General features: G+C 45.1%; 1 protein-coding gene across 2 annotated transcripts in view; it reads right to left on the minus strand.

The window, feature by feature from the left end:
* The window catches only part of dpyda (dihydropyrimidine dehydrogenase a), a 113,293-nt gene that overhangs the window by 8,273 nt on the left and 87,564 nt on the right, over positions 1-17,456 (minus strand). For both annotated transcript variants that reach the window (XM_081696081.1, XM_027016151.3), the window contains 2 exons: positions 8,983-9,125; positions 4,612-4,791 (listed from right to left, as the gene is read on the minus strand). In XM_081696081.1, coding sequence (XP_081552207.1) covers positions 4,612-4,791; positions 8,983-9,125 — 323 coding nt within the window. The remainder of the gene's footprint in view (positions 1-4,611; positions 4,792-8,982; positions 9,126-17,456) is intronic.

Here is a 17,456-nt window from a genome sequence, read left to right on the forward strand (position 1 = left end):
CAAAGCAAAGTTGTAAATCTTCACGTAGTGAAGACAACAAATAATCCTTTGGTGCATCTGCAATAATAAATAAAAGAAGTGTGTTGGCTGACACAAGTCAGTGCAGAGGACAATTTAGGATACAGGGAATGATCAGTGAAAGAGAGGAGACGCAACCTACCTCACCTCCCTACCTTCTCTGCATTATACCAGCCTGCAGTTAAATGAAAGTAGTTACCAGTGGCTTAGTAATAATCTCTTCCAGTAGTTCTCTTACGTAGCCCATCGGTAAGCATGCAATGCATGACCTATACATCTAACAGATAAGAAACTCACCTTAGTGACGTTTTCTTCCAGCAACATAACATAACTACTCATAACATAACATAACTAGTCATAACATATCTACTCATAACATTACTCCTAACATAACATAACTACTCGTAACTATCAGTGACGACTGTTCACCTCAGCTAATGGCAGCAGCCTCTGGAAGGTTTGGTGTCTGTCTCACGCATATGTTCAACCCATCTTATGGCAGCAGCCTCCGGGAGTCTTGATAGCCATCTCAGGTGACTGTTCACCCCAGCTTATGCCAGCAGCCTCCGGAAGATTTGATGTCTCTCTCACGCATATGTTCAACTCAGCTTATGGCAGCAGCCTTCGGGAGTCTTGATGACCATCTCAAATGACCGTTCACCCCAGCTTATTGCAGCCTCCGGGAAGCTGTGTCCGTCTCATCCGGCTGTTCACCCCAGCTCATGGCAGTAGCCTCTGGGAGGCTCGGTATCTGGCTCACCTGGCTGTTCACCCTGGCTTACGGCAGCAGCCTCCAGGAGGCTCGATGCCCATCGCACGTGGCTATGCACCCCAGCTCACGGCAGTAGCCTCCAGGAGGCTCAGTGTCTGTCTTATGCGGTTGCTCCCTATAGGCTGCACCCGCCGAGCTGATCCATGCAGGCAACAATAACTGTACGTCTTCACTCAGGCCAGGCTAATGGGACAGAGGCTTCCTGACTCCCCTCACAACTAATATGCAATTCTCTAAACACTTCTCTACAGGCCGGGCCTGCCTGCTCACAGCTCCATGAAATAATGATTCCATATGTCGCATAAAATAAACATGATCTTAATTGGACTGTTGGATTAAAAGATGCGAGGTTGGATTATAGGTTTGAACGTAGTCTCTCAGCTTCTCAGCCCATTATGATATAACGAATGCTGCCCCCTTCGGGGAAAAGGAAACTGATATTGAGGCATTTGTCTTCCCATGCACATAGTAACACAGAAATACAGGCCTACTCATTGTTTCAAGAGTATGGGAAATTTCATTTTTGTAGTAATTAATCTCCTTGTATATTTTAAAACCTTATTGCCAATTGGTCTGTGCACTTGGTCAAAAAACACATCAAAAGTCTAATCACATAATCACCATTATTGTGCAAGCAAATGAAAAAAACAGAGGCCACAGGCAAGAACTGGGGTAGTCTGTATGCATTCAGCACTTACCGTACAAAACACGTTATGATTTGCATTCCTTAGAAAAAAATACTCTAGCCCTCTCGATCCAAGTGCATAATGGAAGTTCTGAAAGTCACCCGACTTCACTTGCTACTTATAATAGAAGATGCTAAGATGCCATTCAATACCTAAGCCATGGACAGCAGCAGATGCAATACATTGTGTGATCAGAATGTGCTTCCTAAATCTAGTGAAACCATCTTTAGAAAATGTTTTTTAATAGTTACACAAAATGCGCAGGATAGTACATCTAAAAAATACACTGAAGCTTGCCAACAGTGCAGCACTGTAAGATTTATTTCAGGGCCACTGTCCCACACACTGAAATACTGTAAATAAAAATATATACACGGTATTACTGCTGGGATAGGCTCCAGCCCCCCGACCCTGAATTAGATGAAGGGGTTTAGAGGAGGAATGAATAAATGTAAAAGTATTACTGTATATAAAAGCAAGACTTTTTTATTTGAGTTTCAGCAACGCCATTGCGTTGAGTTTCAGCAACGCCACACACACACACACGCACGCACACACATGCACACATACCCACACACTCATGCACGCACATGCACACACTCCATCTGCTCGACCCCCTCCCCCTCTAACCACGCCGCGAGAGCCAAGTAGTGGCCAGTGACCAGTGCTGCTAGGGCAGGCGGGCTGAATGCTTCATTACCACCACAGGCCTGCTAGGCAGGCCGGCACCACACAGCCAGCCCCTCTGCTGTTTAACAGCCTCCACACCCTCTGCCCTGCTGGCTGCGTCTCACTGTGCTGCCCCTCCCCTCCTGTTGGGCCCGGTCAGGTGCCGGCGGCCGGGTCTGTGGCAGGTCAGCCTACCCGCTTCCCCTTCAGCCTCTCATGCGCTGACGGTTGCTGCTGTTTTTTTTTTTTTTTTTTTCCCTTTCCTGCCGAGAGGCTTCCCCGTTGGTGGGGGGCCGTGTGGCTCAGGCAGGGTCAGGAGCGCAGGCTGTGCCGTCTGTGCCCACCGGAGCCGGAGCAGGAAACAGTCGACACACGATGAGCTCGAACACGGCGCATTCTATTGGACACGCTGCGTTACTGCAGGTCCACTGAGGTATAGAAAAAATACAAACATAACATCGTTTTCTGCGAAAAACCCGAGGAAAGGAACACTTTGGAAATGGCGCTGAAAAACCCCCAAACGGCATAGCACACTTAGGCATCAAAGCCTTGCTGCTCCTCCCTTGAGGTAGCAATGCTTGCCGTGGAGACTGCCTGCCTGAGACAGCGCTCCGCCTGCCTATGTTAAACAAAGAGAGAGAAAATATGTCTTTAGTTGAGTACTGCTTTAGGCTCCCCTTTATCAACTGCCATTCCTGTGAATTGCTGTGACAGTGACTTCTGTGCACTCAACCTCTCGCTCCCTCTCGTCCCATCTCCTGAGTTATAGAGCTATCAAACTGCCTTTTCCGGCTAGCCCGCCTCATATTCTGCTCACTTATTCTCCGGCTCTTCTCCTCCCTGCCGTGCACTTAAAGTGGGAATGTCCTTCCCTCCCTCTCAACTCCGCTCTTTTGTTTGACACAGTCAATCCTTGTCTGTTCTCTGTGGTGCTGTATATGAAGCATGTCTGTACAGATGCTCCCCCACCCCCAATCCCGCTCCCGCCCAGGTGAGCTGTCAATCACAGGCCTCAGTCAAGGCTTAACCTGGGCCAGTCCCATACAGGCACTGACAGGCAATATGTCCAGTCCCTCTTCACTTGTGACCTGCTGCATATTCCTCCACACCCTTTCTATATAAACTGGACTTAAAAGAATGCCGCAAGTGTGTGTGTGTGTGTGTGTGCGCGTGTGTTTGTGTGCATGTGTGTGTGTCCCTTTCCCCCCTCGGTACACTGCACTTGCAAGTAGTGAGCGGAATAACGGATAACTCCGACTCAGCATCTGAAAGGACCAAACAGGCGATCTCCCCAGTGCAATTCCATCGCACCATTCCTACCGCAGGAGTAAAGCACGTTGGCCATGGCAACTCATCACCATCGGTTCCCGACGGTGGGCTGACGGGGGGTTGTAGCACCTCGGCTGTGGCCACATGGACGGAGGCTGAGGGGGGAGGTTATTGGCGTGCCGACAGCTTGGGCAATAATGTCCCGTTGGTGTGGAAATGGCTTACACTTCTCACTCCTCTGATACTGCCTGCATCCGATCATTTATTTCCGCATTCTCGTTTGCCACTAGCGTTTAAACTGTCGTGCCCTGCCACGGTGAGGCATCCTGCCGTCACGTGCCGGGGACGGCCCTGATGCTGCGTGTGAAACTGCACGCAGGCTTCAGCGCTGCCACTGGGCTAGTGTGTTAGCAAGAGCACTGTGATCTGATAAAGGCCTCTAATGCAGAGCTTTCAAAAGAGTTTACTGAAGTTTTTCTCATTTACATATTGCCTAATATTTCTTGTGCACAAATAAGGCGGCTTACCAAAGGCAGAGTGCACATGCAAAATGCAAAGTGGCTTCTTTTGTCCAATCTCATCCTCTGAGTCTGTTATTGTGGTGCTACTGTTATGTAAATGTCATGTACAAAGGGAAAAAGGGGGAGAAATGTACAACATTAAAGTAAACCAATTTTTTTTTCTCACACTACTCAAAGAAAACTCTTTTGTATTTTGTAGATTAGATCGCAAAGCAAACTATTGCCACTTCCCGCCAGCTCTCTTGACATTTGTGTTTCTCTTCTGCAATTATTGCTTTTATTAGCCGACAAGCTGTGACCTGCCCTTCATTAGGTTAAGATTATGGTCATTTCCCCCAAAAGACTCCGTACTTTTCTCCTCATAGATGTACTGTAATATAACCAACATAAAGACTGACCTCTGCTCCCCATCAGTTCACCAACTCTGCTGCTATAGGAAATTGCTTTACCATACAAGTGGGCACTTTATGCTTTGGACAGCACTGTAATTATGTGAATTCCAGCCGTGTAATAACAATGTAACACAAATGGAGATATACACAGCTATAATGCCATTGCTGTATTAATGAGTACCTGCTCTGTCAACTCTGGAATTACAGTGTGTACTACTAATATTTGGTTGGAAACCTGAAATAAATGGATAATGCAGGGAGAGTATGAGTCGCTAGTCACTCACCCTGCCCACCAGCGCGTCCAGTGTGGGCACAGGCTTGCCCTTCTGGTGCCGGGCAGTGGGCGGAGACTGACCGTCCCAGTCCTGCAGCTCCTCAATGTTCTTCAGATACAGCAGAGCTTTCAGTCCGGTACAGTAGTCATCGATCACTGTGAAGTCCTGATTCTGCACCGCACTACACACCTACCCCCACGCAAGCCCACACACACACACACACACACACACACACACACGGCAAGGGGCACAGTAAGAGACATGCAGTTGATTAAATGTGCGACATTACATCAGAAAGACTGACGCAAGCAGGAAACACATCCTGAGATAATATGGGTGACCTTTAAAGAAATCTAATAAATACTCCTCTCACACACAGCGCAGAGATGAGCCTGATAAAGCTCCGCTTGAGCCACTAATCAACTGAACCAAACCTCATGTTGAAGCCCTTTCGATTGGTTCTTACACTCTGGGCTTAGCCAGTGTGATTTGCATGGAGCAGTGGGACCTGTGTCTTTGTGCATGTGTCTCTGGCACTTCAGATGGCAGTCACGGCAAGTCCTAAAGCAACAGATAAGACGCGCTTATCTTCCAGCCCCATCTGATCTGACATCAGCTCGTGACAGCTAAGCGCTACCTTTCACAGGATTAACTCCCAGCCACACGGCAACCATGTGCAGACGACTCCTGTCTGATGCATGCAGCCCAACTCCTCGCGCCCGTGTCTTATGGAAGATTTCTCTAGCCTTCCCAAGGATATCAGCCACAGTCCTGCCAGTGGCTTCCTTGGAAGGTGCACTCGGCTGTGCCATGTTAGTGGTGTATTTAAAAATTAAATCGCAGTCAGAGCGCCACATGCTGAGAAAATGGAGCCATTTATTCGAGCTGCCCATGTCTGGCTTACAGATGCAGTATGTTTTTCATTAGGATTCTCATTTGCATAAAACTTGTTACTCTGCTGCGCTGCACACCAGCCGTCTGTCTTTCAGCACACCTCACAAAAAAACAATAAACAAACAAAACAAACACCCCCCCCCCAAAAAAAAGAACAGGAAAACGAAAAAATCAAAGCAACAAAAAGAGCCCAATTAATTTTGATAACATTTCACCTTAATTTTGACATGATGCAGGGCAAATGTAATTTAACAATGGTTTTAATTATGTCAGTGAGCAGTGCAGAGAATCACAAATGTGTTCCACATGTACAGCCCACAGAAAGGGATAATGCTTCTGAGAAGAGTTCACACTACGAAAAGCATCTGACCAAACTAATTATTGGCCTTGGATTAAAAACCCAATGAAATGAAAATATTTCACATAAAGTTAAACTCACTCTGAAAGGATCTACTATCTCAGCCATAAGCAACTCAGATATAGGATTTAGAAATTACCCAAAATCCAGATATTCATATCCTGAAAAGCAAATGACTACTCGGGCACTGCAACCTCATTTAAAGAACTATTCATGAAAAATGTATGAATGAGAATGAATGAATTCATTAATTATGATAGAACAGACCAATTTGTGATCTTCCCACGGCTGTAGTTATAAAATCTGAGCCCTGTTGCACTGAGTGGGGGAATATGTCCATTAGTGCCTCTCATTTGGTTGGGAACATCAAAGATGTGATGCCCTGCTCCACAGCATTTAGTCCTAATGTGGCTGACTCCTGAAATAAATCGAAGTGAGAATTTCTAAGTAGTTTCCAGGCAATTGAGGCAGCAGGTCCCTTTTATCTACTCTGAAAACTGTGGCTGTGCATTGATTTCGACTCCTTCTGAGATCTCAAATGCTTTTAGATCCCCCCCTCCACACACACACACACACACACACACACACACACACACACACACACACACACACACACACTCTCTTTCTCTGTCAGCTCTTTTATTTCCAGTGATAAAATTCTGGCATTTAGCAGGACAGCACCTTCCCAAAAGAGAGGAAGATTAATTCAGTTTGGTATCCAAATGTTACAATGACTATGCATGAAGCTCTTGTCCTTTTGATTAGAGCATTATGCTCAATATGCCAAAGGATATTAGCCACTGATGTTTTGTATTGCTTTCCAGGTAAGAGATGCCGGCTGTGTTGAACAGCAACTGGACGTCAGCATTAAGTGGAGGTGAATGCATTTCAAAAGTCATTGAATACAGAACTTTACTTTCTTTTGTCAATAAAATCTAGCAAGACCCCACCATGTGTACTGGACTTCGTGAATTGAGAGGCACACATAACCTTTTCCCTTTGTTTTTGTCTATAGAAATACTGTATGCAGTGCTTCTTCAATCGATATTTTAACATGCTGCTTGTTAAAAGCTCGCTTTGTGCTGCCTGATCTTTTCTTCCCTACGGAGACACTTAGTTGTTTTAGAGTGAATTACAAATTCCTGATGTCTTCTGAGCCACAAGTCATTTTTGCTACCTGATGATGGCTCCTTTATTGCAGTTCACAGCTGTTTACATGCACCCAAACGGACAGAAATTGCAGCGTGGATCATTAAGATTGAACTGTCTCGGCCATTAGTGAAATACTGCTCCATTGCCCCAAAAGACCTGCCAACGACATCATGGTGACAACCTGCTCTCGCTACTGCTAAAGGCGGCCATTTCAATATCTCATTAGGACATGAGATAAAAAAAAACAAAACCTGCCAAACAGGTGAATGTTAATAAAGTTGAGGGATGCCTTCACAACAGCTCCACTGTATGGCAAGCGCTTGGCAGAGTAGGTCTTTCCCCAAAGTGAAACGCATTGTAAACTTTAAGCAAGCAGAGTGCAAAAGTAGGCTCTTTACGTCCTCGCGAAAAGGCAGCCGGGCAGATCTCACACGCAGACACATGTGCGGAAGTTGATAGGCACCATAAGGAGCAAATCCCCTGCAGGGCGATTGCAAAGCAATGTTTGTTGGTAATGAATCAACTAAGGCGTATTGATTGCTGAGTGGATCGCATTAGTTCCTCCCGCATCTGGGCTTGGTAAGCCGCAGAGCCATCTGTGGCTGCAGAGGTGGGCGCCTCGTCTCCATCAGCGCACGTGCAGGAAGGCACCTGCAGCAAAGACACGCAACCCATCTTGCTAAAAAAGGGGATGTTGGAGAGACTGGGCTTAACTGGGAGAAGCACTCCTACTTTCTTTTGGAATATAGGGTAATGAAAATGAGGTTTTGTAAGTAGCGTACGACATATGACTTCAGAGAGTTGGTCTTCAATAACCAGAGAGTGACAAAAACTCCCTGGTCGATGTAGGGAGAAATCGATACAGGATATGAATGGACTTCATTATATTGTTTGTTCTAGGAGAATATGTTTGATGTGGCATGGAGTCAATCACTACTTAGACACAACAGCACAAGTGTCTCCAACACTGGAACTGACAGCACTCTGCTCTTACTGCCCCAAAGCTTGATTCTCCCATTCAAGGCTTCTGTGTACCTTCAGTTTAGACTACAAGACTCCCTGATTGTACCAGCAAGAATGACTCCTTATTGGTGAAAGTCAGTCCTAGTATAAAACATTGTGGAGAGACTGGAGAGTACGATATTACCATCAGATATAATGCTTTAGTCTTTGGCTATGATAAACGCTTACTGCTAACTGTGCCTGGGTATGTTGCAGTAGTAATTTCCCAAAGCCTTGGGCCTTTGAGGCATCTCTCAGTGTAGCACTGACACTGCATGTCGTCTAAACAAACCACAAACTTCTAAGTTCTATCTTAATCCAACCCAGAATTCATAGAACTAATCCTCAGCAAAAAACTTAAACAACAAAAATGTATTTTCTTTCATCACTGAGAACAAAACTGTCAAAAAAGGAAAAGAGCTTTATAAATAGTGATTATATTTTGCAAGATGAAATACAAATTAAGGCTTTTCAAGGCAGAGAATCTGTAATTGAAGGCATTATGTTTCGATCAAGAACCAATTTTTATTCTGTAATTAAATTTTCATATTAATTCTGAGGACGAGTCTCTGGATGCATTGCAAAAAAGCTCCTCAGATCAAGTGTTGAGACATAACAGGTGGGTGACGGAAAGGCATTACTCAAACATTAAATCACATTTTAAAAAATAGTGGATGTGTTTATTCACAGATAGTGATTCAATTTGTATGCAGATTCTCTGACTGATTACTCCCCAGAAACAACCCACTGAGGATATGCAGTTTGAAAACACTTTCCAATCTTACATCTACATTTTTTTCAAAGTTTTCCAATTACAACTTTACATATGTGAGATATATTTTCAGATACATTTAGCAGGCTCATGATACCACTAACTGCAATTTAAGGGTAGAATGAATAGACATGTGAATTACAATTATTTTACTGCATGCTGGATTTCCGCAAATGTTCATGAGTTTCGGCTTCGACAGTACCTGCAGTAAAGAGGCTCCGACATGGAGGAACTGCAGGCCAGACTCAGCTGAGTCGATGCCCCCGGTGGCCAGAATGGGAAAGGCAGGCAAGGCTCTTGCTATGGCGCTCACTGCTTTCAGAACAATTGGACGAATGGCATTGCCTGTACACATGCACATAAAAACAAACAAAAGCCAACAAATAAACATGTCCAGATTTAATGACACTGAATTATTTAATTAGTAAACTAATATCTGTGAAATGGCCCCCCAGTAGTACCTCATCTGATAACAAAATGGACTTCCTCACACACTGATCATCAGCATTGATAATCATCATATTCATGTCTGTCTCTTTTTTTTCTTTTCTCAAACACACAAACACACACACACACACACACACACAAACACACACACACACGGGTTCAGACTGCCGTCTCTGGGGAGCGCTGTATCTCCTAATGTTACAACCTTTATTTATTTACCTGGATCTCAGTGTCCCGAATGAATTAAAACCTCCAGTCCGATCCCGGTGACAGATGGAGCCGTTTATTACATTAGATTTAACCACAGCTAGCTGGCAGGCTTTCCCCTCATTGATCAGTGGGAGACATTGTCTCCCCTCATTTAGCTCCAGTGGCACTAAAGTCTAGCGTGGTGACACTGGCACACATGCACACAGCTGCATTCTCCTTCATGTTAAATGACCCTTATTAATGACAAAAAGAAGGAAAGATGCGTCTCAGCAGTGTACATTCCATCTTCCTCCTCTGTTGTTTTTTTCTCACAGTTTTTTTTTTTTTAATTTATTCAGCATCCATGACACATGGTGCATTATGGGGCATTATCTGACAGAAGCAGAGCAACTTGGGAGCAAACAAGGTACGATACAAGGATCGCCCCCCTTCCTCGTTCTATCTTTCTTCTGCAAAAATAAAAAGGAGCTAGAAAAAAAAAAAGGGGTGAGTAGTCCCGCACCGGTGGAGCTGGTTTCATGGGTCACACGCGCGCACATGCCTGAAGTGACAGCCAGTAGCCTAGCCACGGTGATCCTCTTACCTTCATGGAGTGACGGGTTTATCTCCTCCAACGTCATCCTACACCGTTCCTCAACAAAACATGCAACCCTTGACACCTAGAGCCGTGTAATCTGCTGACACGAATTACAGTCAACTTAGTCAGGGGACGTTTAGCAATTCTGATGGCTGGCACTCAAACATAAGCTTGGGGACTGGAGTGTGGGTGAGGGTCACCCGCGCTGCCCACAGAGAACTGCAGTGGAACTAGTGAGACTTCTAATTGCATTAGAAATGGATGAGTACCCCTCAAAGACTCCAGCCCCTCACACACTACCTCACTGGCACTGGTTTTATACGAACAACCACCTCTAAAGGCAGAGAAATCTTGAGACCTCGCTTGACAGACAAGCAGACAAAAACGGGGATGGAGGGTGAAATCATACAAGCTTGAGTGACAGTGGACCTCCAATCTGGCCGTGGAGCCTTTGTGTTACAACACCCCGCTTGTCCTTCACGCACTTTTTTCTGCCTCCACGGGAAAGGACAGCGCCCGTTGTTTCTTGACAAAGCAGCCGCATACAGGGGTGGTGTCTGCGGTGCGCAGAGCAGCGGAGACTGACCTCAGGTCAGTAGTCGAGCTGTGACTTGGTAATGGTATCAGACGCTGCAACTGCCTCTTGGGCTTTGGAACGAAGCGGTCACATGTGGGAGACCCCTGAGCCAGGCAGTGCCTCCACAATCTCTGCTCTCCTCTCTCCAGGTCAGCCAGCGTGAGGCACTCACTCAAGCCAAGCATGTCACACCAACTATTTTGATGAATAATTCCGAGCACAGCACGATGTACACAGGAATCAGGTGGGACACCGGGGGCCTGGAATTGGGAATCGTCAAACAAGTAGGAGAATCAAGAAAAGCACATCCAAGGAAAGGCAATTAGGGAACTCCACCCAGACATGACCAACAGGATCATAACGAACCCCACCCCTAAGCAGCCCCACTCCCGCCCCACCCGCGAACCCTGGTTCTGCGGCGAGGGGAGAATGAAGCGCCAGCGCACTGCTACGGCGCCTACATTGAACAAATCTGCGCTTTAGTGAGTGATCCTGCTACATGGCTCCACGTGTGAGGGGAATAAGAAAAATGAGGGTGGAAATAAAGATGAAAGGGTGGGCTCTCGGGCAAGAGCTGTCAAACACACAGACCTATCATTACCATAGTGTGGGAACAACTAATGTCTAACGCACACTGAGCATGTGGATAAGTCTTGGCACCATGCGCATTAGCAATAAATAAGATCATGCGTTTTATTCGGCGGTCTGCTTCAATGCCTTTGTGTCTTTCGTCTGGCCGGTAAATAGGTGGCCACACAAAAATCAGAATCACCTGAAACTGCTATTAGCTTTCTGTCTTGACAGTTGCATTAATATAATAAACAACCTATTTTGAGCTAAAATAATTCCGATGAAACGTGGTGAATGCATTTGCTCATTTTATTGTATTGTAATAAAAGTGTAACGATAATTCTGGCATTTTGGAAAATGTCATCAGTTCACATTTTCCCTTTGATGGTGTGATGGCATTATGTTTAACCAATTATTTGATGCAACAAAGCATCAGGAAATTTGAATAGAAAAAACAACAAAGTCCGTTTTGACACTCCAGGAGTGTCAAACTCCCACGAGATGTTTACACATACTATAATGGAAAAAAAATTCAATTGCAGTTTGTGGCCAGGCATGCTACTGACCCTTCAATCTTACAGAAAAATTGTAAGAGAAAAAGTCTATTAATGTCCATTAAATGTCCATAAAAAAAAAAAAAAAAATCCAATTAAAAATACATTGTACGAAGGAGTAACTTTCAATTTTAGTGACTGAACATAACCATAACACTCTCTGGTATGGATGCTCAATTCGATTGTTTTTCCTGACTGATAACAGACCATTAACTGACCACTAATCGTTAACCATCAACATTCATTGGTCTATTTAAAATGGGTGTCTGAAAATGTTTTTTTTTGTAAGAATGAGCAGTGTCAAACGTAATATTTCCCCTTAACTAGCATCTTGCAGATATGTTGTCAGTCATGTATATTTCTTAAATAATAGAATTCTAGCAATATTATTCATACACAGTTTAAAAGTTAAATCAGAATCTAATCAGCCTATCCCATGAAATGTTCCTTTTTCTGTGAAATGCAAGACAATAGGCAAAATCTTGCTAAATGATAGCATGGCGCTGCCCACCAGTGCTAAATGCACTGTTTAGAACTGGCATAACAGCCTAGATCTCCCAGGTAGGAAAATATTTTAGAACTTATTCATTAAACTGGGAGCCATGTGTACTGCAGTGCTCTCATCCATACACACTGCTGGAGCCATTTCCTCTCGGTCCACCAGCAGGACAGGCTGTGCGGTGCATTTCCCACAGAGGCACAGACCAGCCATTGTGCTTCCGGTATGTGGCCCACGACAAGAATGACATGTGGTTGAGCAAGGCAGGTTGGGCGGCGGGTGTCCCGCAGTGCAGACCATCACTCCCAGGCAATGCATGCACGTGGCCTGCGCTGCTTCAAAACTGGGCCGTCACAAATACAGACGTAAATAAGCAATCTAGTATGCTGAAAGAGCGGGAACGCGCAGATGCTACTCCATAGGAAGAAGTGCTGTTTTACGGCACTGGGGGGTGACAAGATTTAAGCTTCGCCTCTCTATGGCATAAAGGGGGAAGACAATGCTTGAAGCACTAACATGCCCTTGTATAAAATTGGCCAAGTTGATTTCTGAGCCTTTCAGTGCAGATTCTCAAAAGGGCCTTTAATTTCCAGAGCATGCGAATAGGCGGTAAGGCTATATTGCTTCAATAACTTATGGCCCTTGTGCTTATAACAGTGTGCACTGCACTGTAAAAGACACATAACAGTAGAATAAGCAAGAATCATAAAATGGGCGATGAATATGCTGGATTCTTGAACAGCCTCCCCTTTAGCTCTCAGATCACGTTTACCAACTGCATTCATTTTTTATCATTGTTTTCATTACCATTTTGGTGGATTGCTGCGAATAAAACAGACTCCAAGAACAGCTTTTGTAGAAAAGTAGAGAGTTTACAGTCACCAGCAGAAAAAAAAGCTACATCTTTCCAACTGAACAGTTCTTCATTTAATAGATATTGATTCATGACTTGAAATATTAATATTGTGAAGTTTGGAGTTTGGAAACAAGGTAACACAAGACATTTTAAGTAGTCTTTAGTAAATAATACAGAACCTGAATAGTAAAAGGACTTTTTTCAGAGGAGCTTATTGCTGGTGCATGTTTCAACACATTACTGTAAATTCAATGAATCATTCAAGCTAATGCAAGATAGAATCGTGCCGTTAGCTTGCAGAAATGGATAAAAAAAATTCACTCCAGCCACAGAAAGATGACTACAACACACAACATAATTAATGCCCATATTACTCCATAATCATTTTTTTTTACTCAAAGTGCCCTGAAAAGTGTTACACTTTCCTCATATTTAATATTAATCTAATTATAATGCCGATGATTAAGTAATTTACACAACTCCATACACTAATTAATGCTCACAAGCCCACATTTCTATGATTTGCAAACAGCACTGAGAATAGTGGAGCGAGCAGTGTGGTTGATGTACAGAATGCATGTGATAATACTGGGAAAACAGAACTCAGGATGTGAGTTTGAGAATCGACAGATGGTGTCTGAGCAGTGTAGCAACACTGCACTTCTGTTGAGGTTTCCGAATAAAATGCACCATTTGAACCAAAGTATCTTGGTTACTTGGTTACTTTTCATTAAAATGGTTCCATGCCCACTGCATACACAAGTGCTACAAAACCAGTCACAACCATGCCTGCTGCACACTGCAATTACGTGTTTGGCCATTACAATAGTGTGAACAATATTACGGAGCATTGTTCCTGGATTATGGGGTTTAACTTTGTGCTTGTTTTTGAGATTTCTTTGGACTCACTGTATACATGTATATATACATATATCTGTATATATGTATATACAGAAAGATGGAAACAGCTAAATTGCTGAAAACATTTTGTGCTACTAAAATTAAAATTTGCAACATTTTTTCAACTACTGGTTGTATTTCAAAATTTTGGGCTAATATTCAGATGGTCCAAAGAGGCCAGATCAGTGTAGTGACAACTGAACAGTGACTTGTGTGAGAGACTATGGTGACTCCCTGACAGAAAGACATGGAGACACACAATGCAAAGGTATTTTATTTTTTTGTTTTTTCCAATGGGTGGGGAAGTTATCTCAGTGCCTACACACACCAGCATATAAAAGAAGGTAGGCAAAGAGAGAACAAAACAGAAACACAGAGAGAAAGAGAGAGAGAGAGAGAGAGAGAGAGAGAGAGAGAGAGAGCGAGCGAGAGCGCAACACAAATATTCCAGTAATGTTTTCCTTCTAATTTTTCCCTCAGTGTTTTGTCTTCTCCACTGCTTCCCTGGGGAGTGCAGTGATTGATGGCCTAATCCAGCCACTGTACTACAGACATCTCATCACAGTCTGTGTTCTTATCATTAGCAGTTAGCCTACGCCTGCTTCCACAGCTCACTGCCTGCTACCGGCCCATGAGATTTAAGGGTCTGGCCTTTAGAAAATATTTAACATGAAATTGAAATCTTGACAGGGCTGAGAAGTCCATCCTCAGCGAGGCAGTTTTAATTAATCAGGCCTACCGCACCATGCCGCCGCGCTGATTACTCAGACATGGAGCCCTAAATGAAGGAGCCGGAGCCTGGCATCCTGCAGTCCTGCTGCACACCTCAGCAGCCCGGGCAGGACTCGTGCAGCGAGATGGAGAAGGACTGGTAAATAAAAACGCAAACATGAAGAAGACCCTACGCAAAACACATGTGCTGCCCTTAAGACGCGAGAGAGGAGATGGTGGAGGAGACAGATTCTCTCCTGCTTTTCTTCCCAACGGGGAATGACAGTGCAGATGCATGCAGGTGCAGCCAGGCTAGTCTCAAGGCTGGAGTCAGCCTGGGCTCGCAGACAACCGCTACTGCCGCGCCTTATGCGTGCATGTCCTGCCTGCGTGAGGACAATCAGCGTGGCTGGTGTGCACATGACCCACCCCGATTATCACCCTAGAAAAGAGCGCAGAAAGAACTGCCTCAGGATAGCCCAGCCCAGGCCTGAGCTACTGCCCCGAGATGCCGGCCCGATCAATAAGCACAAAAACACTTGAGGAACACTCAACACGGGAACACTTGAGTGGGGCATTTTCTCTCTCTCTCCCTCTCTCTCTCATCCTCTTGTCCTCCCTTTTCCTCTCTCTTCCTCTCATTTGTCCTCTTTCTTGTTCCCGCCCTCTTCTTGTGTATCTCTTTTGTCCTTTTTTTTGCTCTCTCTCCCTCTCTCTCCCTCTCTCTCCCTCTCTCTGATAGGCTGCAGTTATGCAGCAGCATATGTGCCCATGTCCTGGAGCTCTCACAGGGGCTCTGACACAAGCCAGTCCATGGCAGTGCACTCTAATGAAGGCCAGCGCACACACCCGTGCATGCACACGCACGCACGTGCTACCCACGACCATCCCAAGCTTCATACTCATTGCAAACAAATCAAATACACCAATGATTAGAAAAATGCCGTCATGTGGAGTGGGTGCCACTATCCCCCCACACCCCCACGTGCAACTCCACGCAGGCTATGTACAACCACACACAAGTTATGTACAGCTAAACACACACACTATATACAACAGTACACAGACTATGTGCAACTCCACACACACTATGTACAACCACACACTCAGCAGAGCTAGGATACTACTGGTCTAAATATAAAACATGTACACAGTTTGGGTCATCTAGAGTGTGGTTTTAAAAGTTTTCTACAATATATCAAGCAGCCTGTTAGTCTCTACTGGTCACTGTTGCAGTAACAATATGGCAGGAGCTTAGTTCACTACAGTTCTTTCAAAAGTAAGAGTGTTTTCCTGCTATTTGAAGCAAGAATCGGTTAGGCTTTCATACATCTCCGTTCCTTTTTCAAGGCATCTTTTGTTGTTGTTGTTGTTGTGTCAAGGTTCACAGAAGTACAAACATGCAGAGCTTATTTATAAGGTGAAAGGTAGAGAGGATACCGCCATTATAACTTCTGTTCAGACACGTCCAGGCCACATGATTAGTGAGTTGAAATGAGTCGGGATAGCGGCTCTTCCCTGTGGCCCGTGCCCAGGCGAGCGGGAAGGAGCGAGGTAAATGCATAATTCACAGTACTCAGCGGATATCATCCGAACCACATGCTACAAACATGCCAGACAATAGGAAAGTGTTGAGACTGTGCAGATGAACACAAATACTTGCATGTCTTGTGGGTGTCTAGTTTAGCAACTCTGCCTGTTTCAGAGCTACCTGCCAACTTGCTTAACAGTCTGTGCCAAACATTCTCACAGACACCAAACCAAACCATTTATATATGTGAATTCTGCTTTATATGAAAAGCTTGGCACTGTGGAATGCAAGGCCCGGCAGGAGGCCAGACAAAAGTAAATGTAAGATTAATGTGAGATTGGTGCGTATATGAGGTTTGTCAGATCAGGCCTCTTGTGGCCTTGAGGCATACAATGTGCATCAGTCATGAGCCCACAACCACAGGCATACGCATAGGAACACACTTCTGAGTCATCACAGATTTGTTGTTAAATAAAAGGCCATACAGCACTGCTGTAGTGAAGCACAGTCTGCTGGAGGTGGTGTCTGAGGCTGCTATGGTGGAGGCATGGGTGGAGCTGCGGCAAGGTGGAGGGAGGGGGTGGTGGTGGGTGTATGCTAGGTGGAGTAGGCAGCTGAAACCCCGCAGGTTCCAGGCGGCCAGGCTCCTGGTGGACACCACTGGGCCCGCCAGCCACAGCTTAAATGCGGAAAAGATTACATCGAGTAGTTTTGCTTAACATAAAATACAGCTGCAATCGTTTTTTCATTAATTTTTCATGCCCATGCCTGTTTGGCTCAGGACTTTTCCCCTCTACACCTGCCCCTTCCTCCTGCCATCCCTGCTGTCATGGGAGGCTAACATAGGGCGACAGGACAGGGCAGCAAAGACGTCCCCAAACCTCCCCACTCCTCAGACCCTAGCAGTCTAGCCACACGTGCACGGCCGAGAGCCCAGCGTGTGAAAGAAAGGCAGAGTGCCTCGTAAAATAGCCCAGAGGCTTCAGCAGGCAGTCTGTGAGCGGCTACACACACCGGCCACCGTCCCCGCCGCCTGAGGCAGGGCCTCGGATCCAGCTCTGAGGAGGCAGGAGCCCACAAACCGCCGTCCGGCACGAGAGCAGACAACATGCAGAAGAACAACAATCAGACTGTCAGCACCGGTGCAACTCGAAACAGCACATGTAATTTAAGCTCAAGCAATCTATTTCCCAACATGGTTTAGGAAGAACAAACAAATAAATCCACTCACTAAACTCCAAAAA

This window comes from Electrophorus electricus, chromosome 14 (assembly GCF_041902795.1).
Source record: "Electrophorus electricus isolate QZ-2024a chromosome 14, ASM4190279v1, whole genome shotgun sequence".
NCBI classification, from domain to species: Eukaryota; Metazoa; Chordata; class Actinopteri; order Gymnotiformes; family Gymnotidae; genus Electrophorus; species Electrophorus electricus.